Genomic DNA, 22775 nt, shown 5'->3' with positions numbered 1-22775 from the left:
TTATTTTGCCTCTTTAAAAGGCATTGAAATGACCTCACTTGGACTAATGTGTGTGCAGGTTAGGTTTCTGTGGTAATGCTGATATAGTAGACAGGTGCAAAGGAGAGTGTTAAAGATGATATCAGGATCATGGAATACACATCATGATAATAGATCGAGTAGTTGACTGCAGGCACAAGCAAACAGGAGAGAGAGAGAGAGAGAGAGAGAGAGAGAGAGAGGGTAATATGATTATTGAGACGTACAAACTTCTGAAAGGGTAATACAGTATACCAGTTAATGAAATTTTTTATTTTGTTGAGGGTGGTGTGAGGAGAAGAAGGCATCCACGGAAGTTGAGAATGAATACAGTGAAGACAGGTGAGAGCTAGATTTTTTTCCCTCATACTATTGTATGATTGGAATGGAATGCCACTGGAGATGATATGTGATCTCTCTCAATAAGTCCCTGACTCCCTGGAGGTCTCTCTTAATGCCATTACTGTTTGTGAAACAATTATTTACCATACTTTACCATTCACTACACCTGCAGTTATATGCTAGAATTACTGTTTTGTTTTGAAGCAGTTTTTTACTATACATAACTGTTTGGGCAAATCTGAAAATGGACAATATTTATTCAACTCAAAATTGAACTGATTTTAAATTCATTTCATCAAAGTAATGGTGTTTAAAATGGAATTTTTTTCCAACTTATGACTTGCAGCAATATTTTTAAAATATATTAGAAGAACAAACGTTCTCACCTAACGTATGTGCAAGGAACTGATTAATTGCACATGTAATCCAAACCCAACTAGGTACAGGAGAATACTGTTCATAGGCATCACTTGAGGCGTAGAAATTGTAATCATGAAGTGCTAAGAGAAGTGCATTAGCCACAGTAAGGAGAAATCCAGTAAATGTAAGAATATTTGGAGTAATCCATCTAGGAACTAACTAAAAAAAAAAAAAAAAACTTTATAAAAATAAATTACAATACTATAAATAAGTATGATCAATAATAACTCATATGTAACATAAAAACTGAAATATAATTATAAAGTACCATTAATAAAATGCCATAATTTATATAGCATTTGGCGCGTCTGGACTTCAAGTATACTGGACAATATAAAAAAAAACAAACCTTAGGCTATATTACAGATTATAGTGGTAGTGACAACACCCACTGATTGGAAAGATATATGAATGAATCCTGTTTAGTGGTATGTGGAATATTTTTAAAAACTAAGTGAAAGTGGGTTAGATTATCTCATATAGAGTGCAGAGCCTTTTCTTGTGGAAATGAAGACCTCCGGCAAACTGGGCAGCAAATAAACACAATAATAGATAAAGCAGACTATGGGTAAAGTATGCTGAAGTGTAATTATACACATAAATTACTTAACATAAATTTACAATTTTGTGAACACACAAAAAAAGTTATATGAAGCAAGAAATGAAAACAGGCATTTCAAAGTGCATTCTTTCTACCACTCTCTGATCCATAACATGATACTATTACGAATGGACAAAATATAAACATAGCCAATAGAAAATGGAGTGACAGGCTCATTACAGTGTGTGTGTGTGTGTAAAGAGAAAGTTTTTAATTAACTAAAATAAAATAATAAATATTATAACGTTTGTGTAAGATTTTAGTTGATTTAAGTGTAATTATACACATAAATTACTTAACATAAATTTACAATTTTGTGAACACACAAAAAAAGTTATATGAAGCAAGAAATGAAAACAGGCATTTCAAAGTGCATTCTTTCTACCACTCTCTGGTCCATAACATGATACTATTACGAATGGACAAAATATAAACATAGCCAATAGAAAATGGAGTGACAGGCTCATTACAGTGTGTGTGTGTGTAAAGAGAAAGTTTTTAATTAACTAAAATAAAATAATAAATATTATAACGTTTGTGTAAGATTTTAGTTGCATTAGCAATATAAAACTAATCAATTATTTGCATTCAGAATAACTGTTAGATTTTTAGTGAGAATTAAAATTCGTCCTTTTCCAAAATTTTGAAAGAATTTCTGTGTTGTTTCATAGGATCCTTTGCTAGTAGAAACTTTGTGTTCTGCAAGACAATATTTCTCAGCTTGGAGAAAACCTTCTGCTTTACAAGTGATTGTAGAAAAAGAAGGAATCCATTATTTTCTCTTTCCTAATATAAATTTTATGGAAGTTTTTTCACTTGGCTATGCTACCAATTATATATTTGGTTTAATCCTTTATCCAAGTGTAAGCGAACAAAGTTTGTGCCTGAAGTATTTTCAGGACTGGGGCAACTCGTGGTAAAGGTGGGATGAGTTCTAATCACTTGCCTTAGTATCCCATAATGCAAAGAACATCTCCATGCAGACATGTACACTGCTATGCATTAAGGGTAGGGTCACTACCCAGACCAGTTTTGACCTTTATTGTCTCGTCAGTGGGAGCCAGACCCACAGGTGGTGATACTAAGATGGAAGTAATGCAGAAGTCATATCACCGTATTTATCCTATGAAAAAAAAAACAAGTTAATTAAAAAACTTGACTATTTCTTCATTTGAGCATAGCCAAATAATGACTGCATTGCAACATAATGAAACCAAGTGGTTTCATTATGGAAACAAGGAGTAATAGCAATGAAGAGTCATTCTTCCAACTTTCACTTTGGTAATTTTACTTTCTTCACAATTATTACTCCTTATCTCTCCACTTGGTGTCATTATGCTGATGATGCTAGCTATCTGGCCATGATTAGATGAAGAAATAGACATATTTTTAGTTAAAATCTACAACCTTTTTCCAAGGATAAAATTTATGTTAGAAAATAATAAAGTTTTTCCTTTCCTAGATTAATTGAAAAGGAAGGAGATTATGGCTGTAAGCTGTTCTGTTTATAAAAATCCTACATTACCAGAAGACACATTCTCAAAGATTCGATGCACCACCTTTCACAAAGATCCTTGCCTGCAGGGCATGTCATCTGCTCTTCTGAGCACACTCTTGGATTAGAATTACTGTATTCAAGACAATGTGCAACTCAGTGGTTATCCATCCATATTACAACACATCTTGGATAATTACTCTCCTACTAATAGCTCATCATCAGATAAAGAAAATTTCTTTTCCTTATATCAAAAGTATTTATAAACACAATTCAAAAAGTTTTCAAGAAAAAAAAATTGACTTCCAGACGACTTTCAAGCTAGTAAACAAGATTTCTTTATCTTGCCTTCCAATAAAGATAAACTTCCTCTCTTAACTCATCCAAGGAGTGTACCAGATTCCTTGTTCCTGCAATCTCTCTTTTTTTGGTCAGATAGGCTGAGTCACACTGTGTATTTATCTAATCAGAACACATGGATCATATCAGTCTTCTCTAAGCCAAGAAATCTGGTCTTACAGAATGTGAAGTTTCTACTACCCCACACATGATCCTATGGAAAAACATAAAAATTCTTCACACAAGTTCTTTCAAACTTTGTAGCATTATTTGAAGAGTCTCTCAAAGTCCTTTGCAATCAATTTTATAAAATCACAAGGATGGTCTAAGAATTTCAAAATTCTGCAGGATAGTGAATTTTAACCCTTTCTAAAATCTGATGATTATTCATAATATGTATATGTGATTCTTAAGCAAATATCTTTTTATGTTTATATATATCGCAGGTTTTTTTATTAATTATTTTTTACATACTAGTTGTACACAAATAATTGATTCATTTTATATATGTACACTAGATGCAACTTTTTGATCAGATGAATAACAGTAGATCTAGGACTGATCCCTGAAGTACACCACTGGTCACCTTAAATCTTGTAGACTTGCAACATCCTTACACCACTTTTTGATATTTTTTACTCAATAATCCTCTTATCCAAACTAGTAATTTACAAATGTTATTAATCTAATTTTTATTTTAGTTAACTTCTGTTTTTAAAACCTCTTTACATACACTGTAATGAGCCTTGCTCTCCATTTCCTATTTTGTTTGTTTATGTTTATATTTTGTCCCACGAATTCTTAACAGTATCGCATTACTGGCTCGAGATTGGTAGAAAGAATGCACTGTGCAATGTCTGTTTTCATTCCATTTCTTATTTCATGTAACCATCAGTTGTTGGTGCATGTTCACTCTGGTGATGTGATGCTCATCACAAAATGTTTTACAATAAATGATTTATTTTCTTCTTTATGCAATTTATGTGTATAGTCAGTTAATGTCTATAAATTATATTAGTATTAATAATAATTAAACTCCAAGGTCTAGCATAACCACACCAATATAACAAGCCATTGGATATCCCATTATACCAACGTGCATACCTTACGTTTCCTAATACTGAACTGACAGGCATTTTCAAATGCCTACAGTTCAAGCTTATTCAAATCATTCTGCAAGGCACTCCATATCAGTTTACCTTGCCCTCTTTGCATCATCAGCAAATAGCTATATGTCTCCTGTTAATTCCTTCTTAATATCATTAATGTAAAGATTGAATAACAGTAGATCTAGGACTGATCCCTGGGATACACCACTGGTCATGACTTGCAACATCCTTACACCACTTTTTGATAATTTTTACTCAATAATCCTCCTATCCAAACTAGTAATTTATAATCCAATCCTGCAACCTCCAACTTATACATTAGTCTTCCATGCTGAGTTCTGTCAAAAGCTTTAACATGGTCCAAAAATATCATGGTGTATGCATTTTCCTTGTCTAACTCAACCCATGACATTATTATAAAATGTGAGCAAGTTACTCAGACATAACCTTCCCTTAGTAAACTTATGCAGTTCATTGCCAAGTACAGATTCTCAGTTAACCCATTTCTCTATGTCTTATATATTGTCTTCAACATAGTAACTTCTTTAAAATCTTCACCACCACTCCAGAGATATGACAGATTAATAGTCAGACATGTTGCACCAGCCTAGAACAATGGGATTATCATACATTCTTTCTACTCCTTTGGAATCTCCACTATGCTGAGACTCAAATTATACATCTGTATCAAAGGAATAGTCAGTTCAGCTGAATATTCTTTTAGCATTAATGCTGATATCTCATCAGTCTCAACTGTTGAATTCATCTTCCGTTCATGCAATAGTTCTAGTACTTATCTTTCATACACCTGAGTTTCTTTCCCTGGTGTAGCATTGAGCTCAATGCTGCATATACTAGGTTGATAGCTTTCAGCAAAATGGGCACTGATTAATTGAATGATCTCACCCACATACCATTCACTTTGATGAGAGTTATTCTTCAACATGCTTTTTCATGCTTTTACATGCAACATAACATAGAATTCTTTTGGGTTGTAAAACACTTAACTTTCCATACAATAATTGTAATTTACTTTTTTCTTTTTTGGCATAAACCTTATATTCATAGCTGACATCATACTTATGCATCCAGTACCATCTTTGGATCATCTTTTTCTTAAGAATCTCTAGCTTAATAAGACTGCATCCATTGCACTTCACCCTATTCATTCTTCAAACTCTAGGAACACATTCTGATATTGCATCATTGATGCATTTTTTAACTAATTCCCATGTACTGTTGATATCCTTCCCATCTAGCAATCACTACCATGGGATCAAACATAATATTATCCTCAAGTTAGTCATAATTTATTGCATCGAAGTTCAACATGTAGCCTTTTCTAAATGGATTATCCATACACTTAGCTACTTCCCACATCAGGAGAGAGCATGATGACTATCACTAACTGGAGGTAGAACAGTTGCCTCTTTTACTTAAACATCTCTGACACTATTAATAAGGTCTAATATTCTTTGACCTCGAGTTCCTTCTGTCACATATTGCTTAAGGAAGTTGTTACACAATAGCTCAATAAATTCAAGCTTCATTCTTTTCATGAGATTTCACTGCTTTCCAATCAATGCTCAGATGAAAGTCACTCATGATGATCAATCATTTAGTTACCATTAGGTTTACTTGGCAATGCATTTATTGTCACTAGCAGCTGATCCACTAGGTCTGTAGTAACACCCAACTTGTTAGACTCCACCTTATACCAAATGGCTTCAAATTCACTGCTACATGGGAAAACTGTGGCTAATATTGCAATCCCAGTTATCCCCCTAACTGGACTCAAATTATCTGATATCAGAATCACACCACTTCCTCTTCTATATTGCCTATCCTTCCTAAAAATACTGTATTCTTTATACTCAATACTAGTTAGTACAGCTGCCTCTGAGAGCTAGGTCTTGCTAATGCCAATAATATGAGGCCACAACGTATTGACTAATGCAATAAACTTAACCTCTTTGTTCGTTATACTTCTGGCATTTGTGTACAGACATGTTACCTTCATGCTTAATTTTATATTCTCCTCTGTAGTCTGCATGACTCAGTTGAACAATTTTCAGATTCCTGTTCATATCTAATGCCTTACTTATGTAGACTTCTATCTATATATACTTAATAAGCCCAAACTAGACAAACACACAATCATCTTTTCATCAAAATCAACCTCATTATTATGTCACTGAATACGTGTGCTTAATAGACAGGATCATAGCTATTGTATATGTAGGAGGGGCAATACAGTTCAACAATGGGCTAACAGGCTAACCTCTTTATATATTTTCAGAAGACCATATACACAACGATTACTCCCAAAATGAGGGCATCTTTTCATCCCTGTGTCATCATCTCAGCTGAATTATTAGCTGGAATGATGGCAATGACAAATAAACTTGAATTCATCAAGTTTTTTCAACTGTCTAATCTGAGTTTTGGTAGAGTTATAACTTTTTTTCCCCCCTTGTAATGTTAATGTGGTAATGGATCATCAGCTCATAGATATATTTATCCATTACCACTATGGCTTTTCCTTTACCTGCTTTCAAAATAGATAAATGGTTCTATTGATTCAGTAAAAGCAGCACATGGAATTCAGTCATATATAAATTAGAAAGTGGTAACTTGGCTTTAACTAGTGAAGCAGCAACCTCAAAGCACAGTTTGTTAGCATCATCATCACTTGAAAGACCAGAAAGACTACATTTGATATTATACAAAAAAATGAAGATACAGAATGGCTTTAGGTATGAGACAACAAAATCAATTCCTTCAACTAGCACACTAGTCTCAGAATCACTCAATGTCCTTGACACTTCTCTCTTCAATTCAGGAGCATAGTGTGACCTGTTCCTGCAAGTTTTTAGAGCTTTGCCAAGGGAATCAGAGAGAAGTGCTGGAATCCATTGTCACCAGGGATGAAACCATGGTCCTTTATTATGATCCCCTTTCCAGAAATGTTAACTATCAATTTGTCGACAAGGTTTCCAACAGTATATTTGTGTTGTCTTCAACATAACAAATCATATTTTTGCTGAATTCTGTGTGAATGTTTCTCACAAAAGAGCAACTTAATGATTGTTTAGAGTCATGAAGAATGATGTCCAATAATTTGGCATTCAGGATAATGATTTCTTCTGCTAGGACATCCTACTTACCTGTACAGCCTCTAGTACAAGGTAGGTTCCAAAAGTTTTCAGTGATATACAAAATTTGCACCAATTTTAAAACACTGTACGTGACAGATAGCACCATCTATGGAGAGGTTAGTACCAGTTTCACCTCACTACCTGCGTCATTCAGTTGGAGGCACTCATTTGACTAACACGTGACATACTAAGTGGCTGTAATGTTAAAAATTGAGTATTGCACTGTGATAAAGTTTTTCACCAAAGAAGGGCTTTCTCCAAGTGCTATCAAACAGCAATTGGATGGTGTTTATGAGGAAGCTTCTCCTTCATATTCCACCATAAATGAATGGACTAAACAGTTTTTCACCTGGGAAGACAGAGAGCATCGACGATGATCCTCGTGATGGTTGGCCGGTGGAAGTAATGACTGAGGAAAATGTTTCTCTTGTTGAGGAGGAACTGCTTAATGACAGATGGCTGAAGCTCAAAGAAATCTCAGCAAGGTTGGGGGAAGGATTTCTATAACAAGCGTCTTTTGCGTCATTCACGAGAAGTTTCACCTCATCTATGGAGAGGTTAGTACCAGTTTCACCTCACTACCTGCGTCATTCAGTTGGAGGCACTCATTTGACTAACACGTGACATACTAAGTGGCTGTAATGTTAAAAATTGAGTATTGCACTGTGATAAAGTTTTTCACCAAAGAAGGGCTTTCTCCAAGTGCTATCAAACAGCAATTGGATGGTGTTTATGAGGAAGCTTCTCCTTCATATTCCACCATAAATGAATGGACTAAACAGTTTTTCACCTGGGAAGACAGAGAGCATCGACGATGATCCTCGTGATGGTTGGCCGGTGGAAGTAATGACTGAGGAAAATGTTTCTCTTGTTGAGGAGGAACTGCTTAATGACAGATGGCTGAAGCTCAAAGAAATCTCAGCAAGGTTGGGGGAAGGATTTCTATAACAAGCGTCTTTTGCGTCATTCACGAGAAGTTTCACATGACGAAGGCCAGTGCAAGGTAGGTTCTCTGACACTTCTCTCTTCAATTCAGGAGCATACTGTGACCTGTTCCTGCAAGTTTTTAGAGCTATGCCAAGGGAATCAGAGAGAAGTGCTGGAATCCATTGTCACCAGGGATGAAACCATGATCCTTTATTATGATCCTCTTTCCAAAAGGGAATCCATGGAGTGGCACAAACCAGACGAAGTACTGCCAAGAAAACCCAAGGTTACTCACAGTCCACCAAGAAGATTATGGCAACAATCTTTTGGGACTGCCAGGGAATTCTTTTGATTGACTTCGGGGAAACGAATACCACCATGAATTCAGAATATTATGCTTCACTCCTGCACAAATTGTGTGATACCATAAAGGAGAAGAGATGAGAAATGCCAAGTCATGGTGTTCGCCTGCTTCAGGACAATGCCCCAGTCCATACAGATATTGTCGCAAATGCTGTGAAGGACTTTGACTTTCAGGAGATTTAACACCTACCCTACAGCCCAGATCTAGCACCCAGTGAATATTACCTCTTCTCAAAACTAAAGAAAGACCTTCAAGGAAGAAAATTTGCAGATGACAATTAGGTGAAAGATGCAGTTTTAAGCCATTTTGTAGACAAAAGTACAGACTATTTTTTCAAGGGCACAGAAATGTAATTCAAAGGTGACAGTTTTCTTTTCTTTCTATCACCTCTAAAAGTTAGTCAGGCTGGAAACTTATGGAATCACCTCATACTTTGTCAACCAGTGCGTATCAGAAAGCCACCTTTACTGGAAGATATATACATCAAAGCTTTGCCCATCATGCCATCTAGAAAATCAGGGTTGTAAAATCTCATCCTATGTAAATATCAGAAATTATTTATTATATATTTGATATGGCCCTCCTAGAAAATGGCACTTGCTGCTATTGGTTAATTGATTGTTGCATTTGTCTTATATTCTTTCTCATTTAATCGCTTATTTGTTTCACACTGTTTTTGTTTCATATATACATCAAAGCTCTGCCCATTGTGGCATCCAGAAAATCAGTGGTGTCAATCTCATCCTATGTAATATCAGAAATAATTTATTATATATTTGATATGATCCTCCAAGCACAATGACAACATGGCACTTGCTGTCATTGGTTAATTGATTATTGCTTGATGTTCCGAAATGCGCATATGAACAGATCTACCTGTCTGTCCCTAGTAAGACAATTTACAGGAGCATGGAACCTCGTACACGCCAGGTAACATCAGAGGTGAGAGTTTGTCTTTAGGATATTGCAGGTAGTAGCAAGTTGGTATTTATTCATAATTTTTGAAAGACGTTCAGAGATGCCTTTGACATAAGGTATGAGAATCCTACGGCCTTGTTCTTGTCTAGGTTGATGTGTGGGGAAGTGATTGATGATATTTTGAGTTGTTTTAAGATTGTATTCATTTAGTATGGCTGTATTTTTGATTATTTCCAATTCTTTGTTTAGAGATTCTTCAGAGGAGCAGAATCTGTGTGCTCTGGTTACTAATGATTTAATGATGCCAAATTTTTGAGATGGATGATGAGCAGAAGAATTGTGAATGCAGCGACATGAAAATGTCGGCTTGCGATAGACAGGTTAAGATGGAACCATATTCTTTTCTCTGGATGTGTAAATCCAGAAAGGAGATACCCTGTGGAGATTCTTTTTCTAGCATGAATTTGATGCGAGGATGAAGAAGGTTTATTTTATCTAGAAACAGATGTAGTTCTTGTTTGGAATGACCCCAGACAGCAAAGATGTCATCAACATATTGTAGCCAAATTACGAAAAAATACAAACCTGCTACTACCTACAAACCAATCAACCAGATCTATAACTTGTTACCTTCTCCTAAAGACAAACTCTCACCTCTGATGCTACCTGGCGTGTACGAGGTTCTATGCTCCTGTAAATTGTCTTACTATGGACAGACAAGTAGATCTGTTCATAAAACATTTCGGAACATCAAGACCACATCCATCTTATTAGACCGCAGAAATCTGGCCTCGCACAACACGGAGTTGAAAACCCAAACCATAGGATCCATTGGAAAAAGACCAAGCTTCTACATAGATCTTTATATAAACATGAACATTTATATAAAGAAAGTGCTGAAGCTCTACTTCAATAGACGAAATCTAAACCATAACGACGTTCTTGCTATTCCTAAAGTATGGGAAATTGTCATAAAAATTGTGTAAAATAATTTTTATATATGCTATCTTATTTTAATGTAATCCCCCCCCCCCCTCCAGATATATTTTAATTTAATTCTATAACACGCTACTGCACGCATATTGGGATTCCATCATAATCATGCACCCTAACTGTATGTTATTCCTAGTATTGTTTGAATTAACTGTACTGACGATATCCTATGATACTTAGGATGAAATATTTACTTATTAAAACTTATTACTGTGGTTATTATGCACGTTTGTTTATGTTTAGTTACTATAAAAATTGTTCATGAATATATGATGATAGTTTCTTGGAAAGTACCAAGGCATCCTGTCCATACTTGAAATTGCAATCTTACTAAAATAAAAGATGAAAAAAGAAAACCCATTAATGATACAAAAAGCTTAAATTAAAAAAAAGAAAAGAAAAAGCTCTATAATTGTTTAATTATTATTACATTCCATTATATCAGAACATTCTGATATAACTGAATGATTTCATCAGCCACTCAAAGAAGCTAGGTATATATATAAAAGTTTTGACACATGTGGCATATGTTATGTCAGCTTCACAGGCTTTTCAGGAGAAATTATGAATGGAACAACTCAAGGACACTGAGAAAAAAAATCATACAAATTAGGTGTTCTTATCTTACTACAAATGAGAAACATCAAGTCATCTAGAAACTGTGGATCACTAGAGCACTATTTTCCCATTTTTCTCTGATAGTACAATTTTCTGTAAGTTATTTCTAATTTAGTTTAATATTCATAATAGCATTTACAATGCCAATAGAGAAAAATAAATTAATTTTTACTAGTATTTTGTTGCTTTTCTACCCAGCATCTACAAATTACAACTGTAACAAGTACAGAGACACTAAACTAATCAGACATCAGAAACCAATTCATATTGTAACTGAAACAGAACTAATGTCCTAACATGTCAGCCTCTAACGGATGGACAACCATAAAGTTAATTTGGATAAGTCAGGCTATCTGAACTCAGAAAGACTGTCTCCCTGATCTTTGGCAAATTAATGCAACCATATCTGTTAAGGTTGAGGAGTGCTTCATAGCATATGCTGATTCTAAAAATAGTCTCTCTCTCACACAAATGGCAACTTCTATGTAATATTGATTTCTTCTTCCACTTAATCCTATGTGAAGGAGTATCCAGAGTATGTTCTACCAGTCCTGATTTGCCATACAGATGTTTGTGGTTGTATGTTCTTCGTGGCAGATGTTAACTGATCTATCAGTCTACAAAATAGGCTAAACTACTGGCACAAGGAACTTTATACACTACAGGATGTGCAAGAGGATGAAGTTGATCTTTAGGAAGGCAGCAACCTTTATCTGGTCTCCTAAAGATCAATTTCATCAACTTCATCATAGGTGACTTTAATTATCTGAATATTAATCAGGCAGCAGTAAAATCTCATGTTTTGAGCTGTTGCAAGACAACTTCCTGAAGCAGCATGTAACAGAAGAAACTCGAGGTCAAAGCATTAGATCTGATTATAGTATAATGGGGGGTGGGGTATTTCAGATAAAGATATGATTGTTCTGCCTCTAGTTGATGATGGTGATCATGTGGTACTGACCTGGGAAGTAGTATTAAGTAATTAATACTAATATTAATTGAAGATATTCAAGGAGGTGAAAATGAATAAACCTCCAAAATAGTGAAATTAAAGCAGATTATCAAAGAGGTGAGACAGTAATTACAGAAAGTCGAGACACGTTTGAATTAACATAGGGAGGAAAAGAAAATTCAACAGCAAAATAAGAAACAACAAAGCACAAAATCAAGTAAGTCAGTAAGCATAAATCAGATAAGTAATGTTGTTTGTAAAAAGAAGGATGTTACTGTATGGCAACTCTATCATAAAACATGCTGTTGATGAGCAAGTTATAACATCAAGTTTCTCAGGAGCTAAAATGAAAAATATAGCACATGCAATTCAAAAATAGAAAAGAAAGTAAACGAGATCATAATTGTAGTAGGTACTAATGACTTAACTAGTGATAAGTTGAGTATGAGAGAGGACGTGAAAGGGTTGTGAAGAGTGAGAAAATAGTAAGTATATTACCTTGATATGATAAAAATGAATTAAAAAGGATTATTATTATTTGACACCACCAGGGAGTCCAAAGACTCATCAAGGGAGGGCACCTGCTCTACAACCCTGTCTCCACCACTCACCACCACCATCATTCACCAACTGACCGCAACTACACCAACGCCATCTACCGCCGACCACCACCACTAGTATTTCCACAGACAATCACAAACATCCATGCCCATGGCGGGATTCGAACCCGCAGCCTTTTGGTTGGAGAGCGGATACGCTAACCACTCAGCACAAAGCAGGAAATTATGACCAACTGAGGTCATAAATTCCTGCAGATGGGATGAATATCAACAGTGCATGGGAAGCATTTAAAAAATACTTAAATGATGCAATATTAGAATGTGTCCCGAGAGTTCAAAGAATAAATAGGGTAGGAGAGTCAAATGAATGTGTAATTTTATTAAGCAAGAGATTCGTAAGAATGAATGATGTGGAAAGAATACCGTCTGCATAAGGAAAATTGTTATGAAAATTATAAGCAGCAGGCCAGAAGAGTCACGACTGTTGCATGGAAAGAAAAGTCTGAGTATGAAAAGAAACTGGCTCTGCAAGCTAAAGACAACCCATGAGAATTCTATCAATATACTGCAAGCAAAAGAAAGCATGAATATGTAAGAATAACTCTCTGAATACAGATTGCATGAGGGTGACAGATGCAAAAAGAGGTTATTCAATTAATGAATGTGCAATTTGCTAAAATCTATCAAGCTTGTATATGCAACATTGAGTTCAATGCTACCTCTTCTGAAGAATTTCAGGTGTATGAAAAGGAGGTATTAGAGCTGTTGCCCAAACTGAATAAGAACTCAGCAATAGGGACTGCTGGTAAATCAGCACTGGTGCTTAAAGAATGTTCAGATCCTTTGACCAGGCTATATAATTTGAGTCTTAGAAGAGGGGAAGATTCTGCAGGAATAGAAAGAATGTATGGTAGCCTCATTGCACCAGGGTGGTGCAAAGACTGATGTATCCAACTATCGACCAATCAGTATCACAGGAATGGTGGTGAAAATTTTGGAAAAATTGGTTAGGGCTCATATTCAGAAATAGTCGAGAGTGAATCTCTACTTTGCAATGAACAGCATAGGTTTACTAAGAGAAGGTTAAGTTTTAGACTTGCTCACATTCTATAATAATGTTACCATTGAACTAGACAAGGGAAATGGATACATCATGATACTTTTGGATTTTGCTAAGGCTTTTGACAGAATACAGCATGGAACTGTTGCATAAATTGGAAAATATGGGTTTGGATTATAAAATATTAGCGTGGTTAAGAGGATGGCTGACTGACAGATATCAAAAAGTGGTATACGGGAGAGGACGTGAGTCTGCAAGATTTAAGGTAACTAGTGGTATACCACAACATCAGTCCTTGGTCCACTATTATTCAATTTGTACATTAATAATATTGGAAATCATTTGACAGGTGACATACAGCTATTTGCTGATGATGCAAAGATAAGCAGGGTAATCAAGAATGCTGCTGTGTGCAGTACTTGCAGAATGGTTTGAATAGGCTGGAATTGTGGGCATAGGAAAATGGATATCAGTTCTATGTCACTAAATGTAAAGTCAGTGTGATTATATATCCAATGTTATATTATATTGATGGGATTATGCTAGAAGAAACTGATCAGACTAGGGATCTTGAAGTGTTAGCAGATAGCAAGTTGAACTTCAGGGCCCATGTAGCAAAGATTACAAATACAACTCAAAAGATAATTGCAATGCTGAAATGAATTTTAACATGTAAAGAAAAGGATATCCTTTTGATCTTTACAAGGCCTTGATAAGACCTCACTTGGATTCTTGTGTGCGGGTCTGGTCTACTGGTTTCTGTTATGATTCTGATACAGTGGAGAGAGAGCAAAGGAGTGTGTCAAAAATGATATCAGGATTGTGGAATACTGATTATGAAGACAGATTGAGAATTTGTAGGCTGCAGACACTAGTAAACAGGAGAAAGAGGGGTGATATGATTGAGAAGTACAAACTTCTGAAAAGATCATACAGGATTTCAGTTGATGGAATTTTTCATATTATGGAGGGTGGGGAAAGGAAAGGAGAGCATCCTTGAAAGCTGAGAATGAATGCTGCTAAGAAAGGGGTGAGGGCTAGATTTTCCTCTCACAGGGTGGTGCATGATTGGAATGGATTGCCATTGAATGTTGTGCGTACAAGCAGTGTGAATGAATTGAAGAATAATTATGATAGCTCATATGTGAAGTATGTGGCCTCCCTCGGTGAGTCCCAGATTTCCTAGAGATCTCCCTTAATAATAATAATAAAGAAGGTTATGTGCTGAATTACAAAGTAGGAAATTATGACCAACTGAAGGATACATTACGGTTGGTCCCATGGTATTGGCTGCTAAATGAGAAGGACATGAGATGCATTTAAAAAATACTTGAATGATGCAATACTATACTGAAATATGTCTGTAGAGTTAAAAGGATAAATAGGGTAGGAGTGAAATTGATGAGTAATCTCATTACGTAAGAAATTCTCAACAAAAAGGAAGAATACTTTGTGCATAAGAATGACATCAGTTATGAAAATTATAAAGTGCAAGCCTACAGAGTTAAAAATATTCGATGGAAAGGCAAGTATGAAAAAACTGGGTCTGCAAGATAAAGCCAATCCAAAAGAATTCGATCGTAATGCTGCAGTACAGGAAAGAATGAATGAGAAAGAATAACTCTAATGAATAGAGAGGGCCTAAGAGTGTCAGATGCAGATCAGTCCTTCAGAGAAGACTGTTAAACTAACGAGTGTCCATTTTGCTAAGAACTAAAGTAACAAAGTTTTAAGTAACATTGAGTTCAATGTCATATCATCACCTCTTCACTGGATGAAGAAAACTGTTGCGTAAACTAAAGAAGAATTTGTCAAGAGGTACTTAAATGCAGCGCTGAATGGGATATCAGCACATATGCTAAAAGAGCATTCAGCTGAACTGGTCATTCCTTTTGACTAAGCTATATAACTGAACCTCATAACAGGAAGATTCCAGAAGAATGGAAAGAATGATAATCCCAATGCATATGAATAGTGCAAAGAGTGATGTGTCAATGTAAAGCTCTTAGTATTTCTGAAGTGGTAGTGAAGATTATGGAAAAGTTGGTAAGAGCTTGCATACAGGAATGGGTTGACAATGAATCTATACTTTGCAAATAACTTATGCGTTTACTAAGGGAATGTCATGTTCAAGAAACTTGCTCACATTTTATAATAACACTACAGTTGGAGTTAGACAACGTGAATGGATACATGATACTCTTGGACTTTGCTGAGGCTTTTGACAGAACACAAGCACGGAAGACCGTTGCACAAGGTGTAGGGCATGGAATTGGTTTATTAACTATTAACTTGGATAAGATGGCTGACCAAGTAATATCAAAAAAAGTGGTGAATGGGGTAGGGCAGGGTGAGTTTGCAAGACTTAAGGTGACCAGTGGTATACCACAGGGATCATAACAACATTAGAAAGGATTGGAGAGGTGACTTATGGTAGTGCTGATAATGCAAAGATAGGCAGGGTAATAAGGAATGCAGATCGATTAGGTGAAGTCGATGTCCACTTTCTTGATGGCTTATGAGGATATAGAGTATTAGTAATTGTTAAATTATTTTGAATAGCAAAATCAACAAGTTTGTATCCTCAGTCACTGGGTTTCACCAAAATCAAATATGCACCACAATAGAGGAGAAAATTACCATTTTTGCATTCTAGTCTCCTTGGACAATGAGATAGTCTTTGTTTGGAATTTATCGCTGAGTTAATTTGTCTGTAGAAATCATTAATATATTCTTCATTGTATAATGATGCAAGTGTATAAAGTGTATAAATGTAAGTGTATTATTGATTTTTCCTTTCAATATGACAAGAGCAATTCTGCTATTTATGAGTTTAAAACCCATCACATATCTTTTGACAGTTTTATGAATCAAAAAACCAACTCACACTTCTCCTCCTCATTGTGTTCCTGAATAAAGCAAAAAATTTTACCTTTCCTTCTCGGTAACCAATTCTTCTGCCTGTGGTCATCTGATCTCACAAACTCCCATGACAGACCAATGATAGCAGGAGAGTTCACATTGTAGTTGGCTTAAATTGACCACTTTTTTGAAATTTTCTTACATTCCAGGTACCAAACATAAAACCAACTAATAAAAGGAGAGCTGAAAAGAAAACTCTTTACAAAACTCTCCTGAGCTGAAAGGGGTTCTCTTTATTGATAAGTATTCAGATTCTACCACATACAAATATTCTGGGAATGTCTGCATAGGTCTGATAATAAAAGGTGGGATATGATTCATGTTTTGTACTGTATTCAATGTCAAGATGCCATGTTCAGCTGAACTGACAGACTTCCAATCTGGGATGATGGTTAGGTGTCACATCAGTGGTCTTTCTGTTTGTGACATTGCCACCTGTCACAGTATACTGCAATTCACAAGTGCTTATGTCATCCATAGATGGAAAGTTGATGGTGCTACCACAGCAGGAAAATGCCCTGCGAAGCCACCAACACTCAATGAGCAAGATCGATGTGATCTGTCTAGGAATGTTCGAGTATCCCTCACATCATCAGCAGTGGATCTCATAGTCAACCTGGAAAATGCTGCAGAGATATCTGTCAGCATCAGCGCTAAAACTGTCCGTAGAGAGTTGCATGCTTTAAGTTACCAAGGCAGAGCTGCTGCAAACAAGCGACACATTACTCCCATCAACCAAACGATGTTTGGACTGGTGTCTTTCACACTATTCCAGGACCACAGATGATTGGAAAAGGGTTCTGTGGAGTGACAAATCATGCTTCCAGATGTTTCGCTGTGATAGTCATGTTTGGATCTGGAGATTACCCAGGGAATGGTTCTCACAGGGCTGCAAAATTCCAAATTTGATAAAGGCTCGGTAATGGTATGGGTAATTTCAGTTGGATGGGACTTGGTGGACGTGCTCAAAACCATGATGTCTGATGGCTACCTGGACAACTTCATGCTTCACCGTGAAAGTACTTCGGCAATGACCATTGCATGTTTCAGCATGATAATACTCCACGCCATACTGGTTTCCACAAACTAACGTTGAAGAGTTAGACTGGCCAGCTCTGAGTCCAGACTTCAACCCCATTGAAAATCTTTGGGATGAATTAGAATGCCGAATTTGCTGCAGACTACAGTGGTTATCATCAACATCAGCAATGGGGTTAGCTTTGCATGAGGAATGGAAGAATATTGCTATTGTGACATATCAGAAATTGGTTGAAAGCATGCCCCAAAGGGTAGTTACTGTCATTCAGGACAAAGGTGGTCCCACTCTGTACTAGAAATGCAATTAAAATGCTTTTTTTTTTTTTTTTTTACCACAACTAGGTGTCCAAATAATTTTGCCAATATATACATATATATATTTACACACACACACACACACACACACACACACACACACACACACACACACACACACACACACACACACACAGGGTGTCCCAAAATTCACGCAAGAAGTAATTTTGATAGAAAACACAGGTTTTTAATTAAAAATTGTAATTTCTTATTGATTCATAAAGTATACAGTATAGGGTTATGCATGGAATAGCATATCGGGTGAATGGCCTCCACGACTTTGCTGGCACATACGCACTCTTTTGTAGAAATTTTCCATGACCGTTTTGCATAAATGTGGCTGAATTTGGTTGATACAGCGCTCAATTTCCTCCTTCAAGGCGTGGGTGGTTGTGGGCTTGTTGGCATAAACCTTAGACTTCAAAAAACCCCAAAGAAAAAAGTCCAACGGCGTTAAGTCACATGATCTGGGCGACCAATTCTGATCACCAAAACGGGAAATTACACGACCAGGAATGACTCATGCAGTAATTGAATTGTTTCTTGGGCTGTATGGCATGTGGCACCGTCTTGTTGAAACCACATGTTGTCCACATCCATATCTTGCAATTTAGGCACAAAACACTGGATTATCATGTCGCGATAGCAAGCACCATTAACTGTTATTGCCTTACCAGCCGCATTTTTGAAGAAGAATGGACCGATGATGCCTCCAGCCCAAAATCCGCACCAAACAGTGACGCGTTGTGGATGCATTTGTTTCTCAACAATCACTCGTGGATTTTCTGAACCCCAAATGTGACAATTTTGTTGATTAACGAAGCTATCAAGATGAAAATGAGCCTCATCGCTGAAGATGATTTTGTTCGAAAAATAAGCATCCACTTGTTGTTCCATAATCCATTCAACGAACTCTCTTCGCTGTGTGTGGTCAGTAGGCTTCAGTTCTTGAGTCAATTGAACTTTGTAAGCATAAAGATGCAAATCTTTCGTGAGAATACGCTGTAGAGAGCTTCTCGAAATGCCCAATTCAAGACCACGGTGCTGAATTGATGTTCCTGGACTCTCAGCAACACTCTCACGAACTGCTTCGATGTTTTCTGTTGAATGACTTGTTGAAGGACGGCCAGAGTGTATAAGATCACTAACTGATCCAGTTTCCTTGAATTTTTTAATTAATCTTTTCACAGTTGAAGTTAAATCACTATTCCGACCATATTTTGTACAAAAATTGCAAACTGTAGCTGCCAACCCTTCATTATTTTTAAAATATTGCTCAACAATGAAAATGCGTTGTTCTTTCGTGTAGCGCTCCATTTTTAATAACCCTGAACTGTAAGCTGTCATGCTGTCTTTTTTTTCTCGTTGGCAACACTTTACCGCACAAATGGCGCTAAATTTAAATCTTGCGTGAATTTTGGTACACCCTGTATATATCCTTTTCCAAGGTTGCTTAAGGGTTGAAGCCAAATAACTTGGAGGAGACCTCTACAATTGCTTCAAGGAATGCAGAGAACTGATTGGGACTTCTGACAGAACATGCAATCCTTGCCTTCACATGATAAACCCCATTAATAAGTATCTACTGAGTTATAAATTGCCAGCCCATTCTCATCCATTCAGTACTCAGTAGATACTTATTAATGGGGTTTATCATGGTCAGCTAGACATGACTGACCATAGTTTTGGATAACTTGCAGAGGATCGGATGGGGAAAAAAAAAAAAAAAAAAAAAAAAACTATTATGCTTCATTATATCAAAATATAAACTTGAAAGACTTTTTAGAAATCAGTAGAAGATTTTACAAACCAGCTTAATCTAAATAAATATGATTATGTTAAACTCCCCATGATTTGGGAAACTTTAATTCTTAGATCTCCTGTCCAACAGCATGCCATAGAGGGTGCCCCTCATAGGACAATTAAGGGCAAAACAGTCCAATTTCTTTCACTTGATTTTGTGTGTGTATGTGTGTGTTATTATAATTTTAATATTGTATTTCCTGAAGATGTCTCTGTGAGAGATGAAATATTGGAATGACTGAACTTGTTGCTTAATTATTGTTCTCTGCTGTATTTATTCCATTAAATTTAATTATGAGTGTGAACCTGCACCTAAGTCTAAATACACAGTGACAACTTATATACCTATTCTCAGACAAATGACTATGACTGTAAAGAGCCAGGCAAAAACAACAACTTCTTTACAGTCCCCAAATAGACAAATTAAATTATAGTAGTCTATAATTTAATTTTAGGCTTGATTTCTCATAGAGCGTTGTTAGTCTCTCTATTCCATAATGCTTATGACTGGGTATTAGTTTTTCTTATCTGTCTGCAATACTGGTACAGGATAGGCAGATAATGGCACCTTGGAGAGTCAAGCTGACTATCTGCAGCCTTATTTCCCTTAATCCTAATAGCACTTGGAATCTAACAGAAGCATACATCTAGATGGAGCCTCCATAATCAAAAGAACAGATGCTGGATCTGAGAGATATTGGTGTACTAAATTTCTTACTACTTGTAGAGAGCTTCTCATCTATATAGATAACTGCATCTCAGACAATGTTTCAACCTTTGTGTAATTTAACACAAGCTCTATGGCAGGGGTGGCCAACCCATGGTGCATTGGAGCCCAATGATAATAATAAAAAAAGTAAGCCTATTTATGCAAAAAGTATTAACCAAAAACTGATTTGTAGAAAAAAAAAGCTAAAACTTAGTCATTATTTTTAGCAATTTTATTGTTTTGTGCACATCTTTTGCACATTCACTTGTTTTATTCTGAGGTGCCAAGTGTTAGCAATAGCAGTGTGCCACAGGTTCATGAGTCAGTTTACAACTGATACTCGTGCTGTGGAGATGTGCTTTGTTTATCCCTTGTGAACATTTGCAGTTTTGTACTTTCTAGAAAATTGTTTTTACAATCAGTTACCCATCACGCTGCAAAAGAAAAAAAGAAGGTGAATTCAATAAGCGTAAATTCAATGAACAGTAGGAAAATTAGTTCTTATTTATAATGAATCCATCAAGAAAACTGTTGTGCATTGCTTGTGAAAACACTTTCTCGCATAATAAAAGACATGATCTTAATAGACAATATAAAACACAACATCAGACTGAAACAGAAGGAAAACTGAAGCTAGTGCTTGGGTCTGAGTTATGGAGAGAATATGTGATTAAGAAAAAGGAAGAAATCAAAAGAAGATGAAATATGTTTGTTAAAAGCAGTTATGAAAGTTTCGTGGTGACAGCAGAGTCCTATGAAATTTTTTAGCGTTGGCCAAAAAACAGAAGTCTTTCTCTGGTGGAGAAGAAATTGTTAAGTCTTGTTGCCAAATATTTGCAAGATGTTTTGGTGATAAAAATATTGAAAGGAAAGTAGACAAAATTGTTCTGTCAAAGCAAACAGTTACAAGATGCACAAAAGAACTCTCTCATGATGTATATGAGCAAGTGAAAGACCTTGTCTGTGCTTGTACTTTCTTTTCTTTTCTTTAGCTTTGGACATATCTGTTGACATGTGATGTAGCCCAGTTAAGCATTTTTATAAGAGGAATTGATAATTTTAATGTTTTTGAAGAACTTATCAGTCTTGGAAAAACAAGAGGATCAGATATATTTGAGAAAGTGAAATCAAGCCTACAAAATCTACAAGTAGATTCTAGTAAACTCATCAGTGTTTGTACTGACGGAGCGTCATCAATGATAGGTAAAGCCACTGGAACCACGACTTTGCTTGAAAGCTTTTTCTGTTGTCCTTTACTAAAATATCACTTCATTATACACCAAGAGTCAATGTGTGGAAAAATGTTAAATTTGCAGCATGTTATGTTACCGGTTATGAAATGTGTGAATAAAATTAGAGCAAGAGGATTAATCAAAAGAGAATTCAGAGAATATTGTGAAATGTTAGATTTGGAATATAGCGATCTTGTTCTTCAATGCGAGGTGTGCTGGTGTTGGATCCTACTTCTTCTTAATCTGTACTTTGGATCCGACATGTTAGTCACTATGATGTTCTTAAACAAAATAATAAGTTGAATGATATAATCACGTAATCACAAGAAAGATATTTATTTAACCAAATATTTCGGTCTGGAAATAGCAGACCATCGTCGGTGGTATTACAAGAACAGTTTAAAAAATATACAAGCTAGAATACTAACAATAGATCGTTGAAATTAGAACATGCCGCGTGATGTTATATCACTAAGTATGAAACGAAATATTTTGAAGTAGAAACATGATTGAATTTGCTATTAAAAAAAAAAAAAAAAAAAAAAAAAAAAAAAAAAAAAAAAAAAAAAAATTAATGAGTAATCTTGATTAGGCTTTCCCAGATTTTTGATATAGATATGCAGTCATTACGATTCAGGTTGGGATGATGGAGCAAGGCCTCCACGCTTTCCTTGAACAAACGTTCGAACCTGTAACGGGATCTATGTAAGAGGCGCGTCTTGGACCAAAGGATGCTGTGGTCAGTTTCAATCCCGTGTTGAGCCAAACCAGACTTTTCAGGTTTATTGTGAAGAATGGATGATTGATGTTCTTGGATTCTTTTTTCAAGAGAACGTCCAGTCTGTCCAAAGTAAGAGAGATCACAGTTGCAAGGAATTTGAT

At 35.9% G+C, this 22775-nt stretch overlaps 1 protein-coding gene across 1 annotated transcript in view; it reads right to left on the bottom strand.

The window, feature by feature from the left end:
* Positions 1-22775, bottom strand: part of LOC150101012 (ethanolaminephosphotransferase 1-like) — a 240020-nt gene that overhangs the window by 128885 nt on the left and 88360 nt on the right. The window contains exon 5 of the mRNA XM_090402145.1: positions 747-939. Coding sequence (XP_090258271.1) covers positions 747-939 — 193 coding nt within the window. The remainder of the gene's footprint in view (positions 1-746; positions 940-22775) is intronic.

The sequence above is a fragment of the Typopeltis vanoorti genome, chromosome 12 (genome assembly GCF_054136105.1).
Source record: "Typopeltis vanoorti isolate ZY-2024b chromosome 12, IOZ_Tvanoo_1.0, whole genome shotgun sequence".
NCBI classification, from domain to species: Eukaryota; Metazoa; Arthropoda; class Arachnida; order Uropygi; family Thelyphonidae; genus Typopeltis; species Typopeltis vanoorti.
This window is presented reverse-complemented; position numbering and strand designations above follow the sequence as displayed.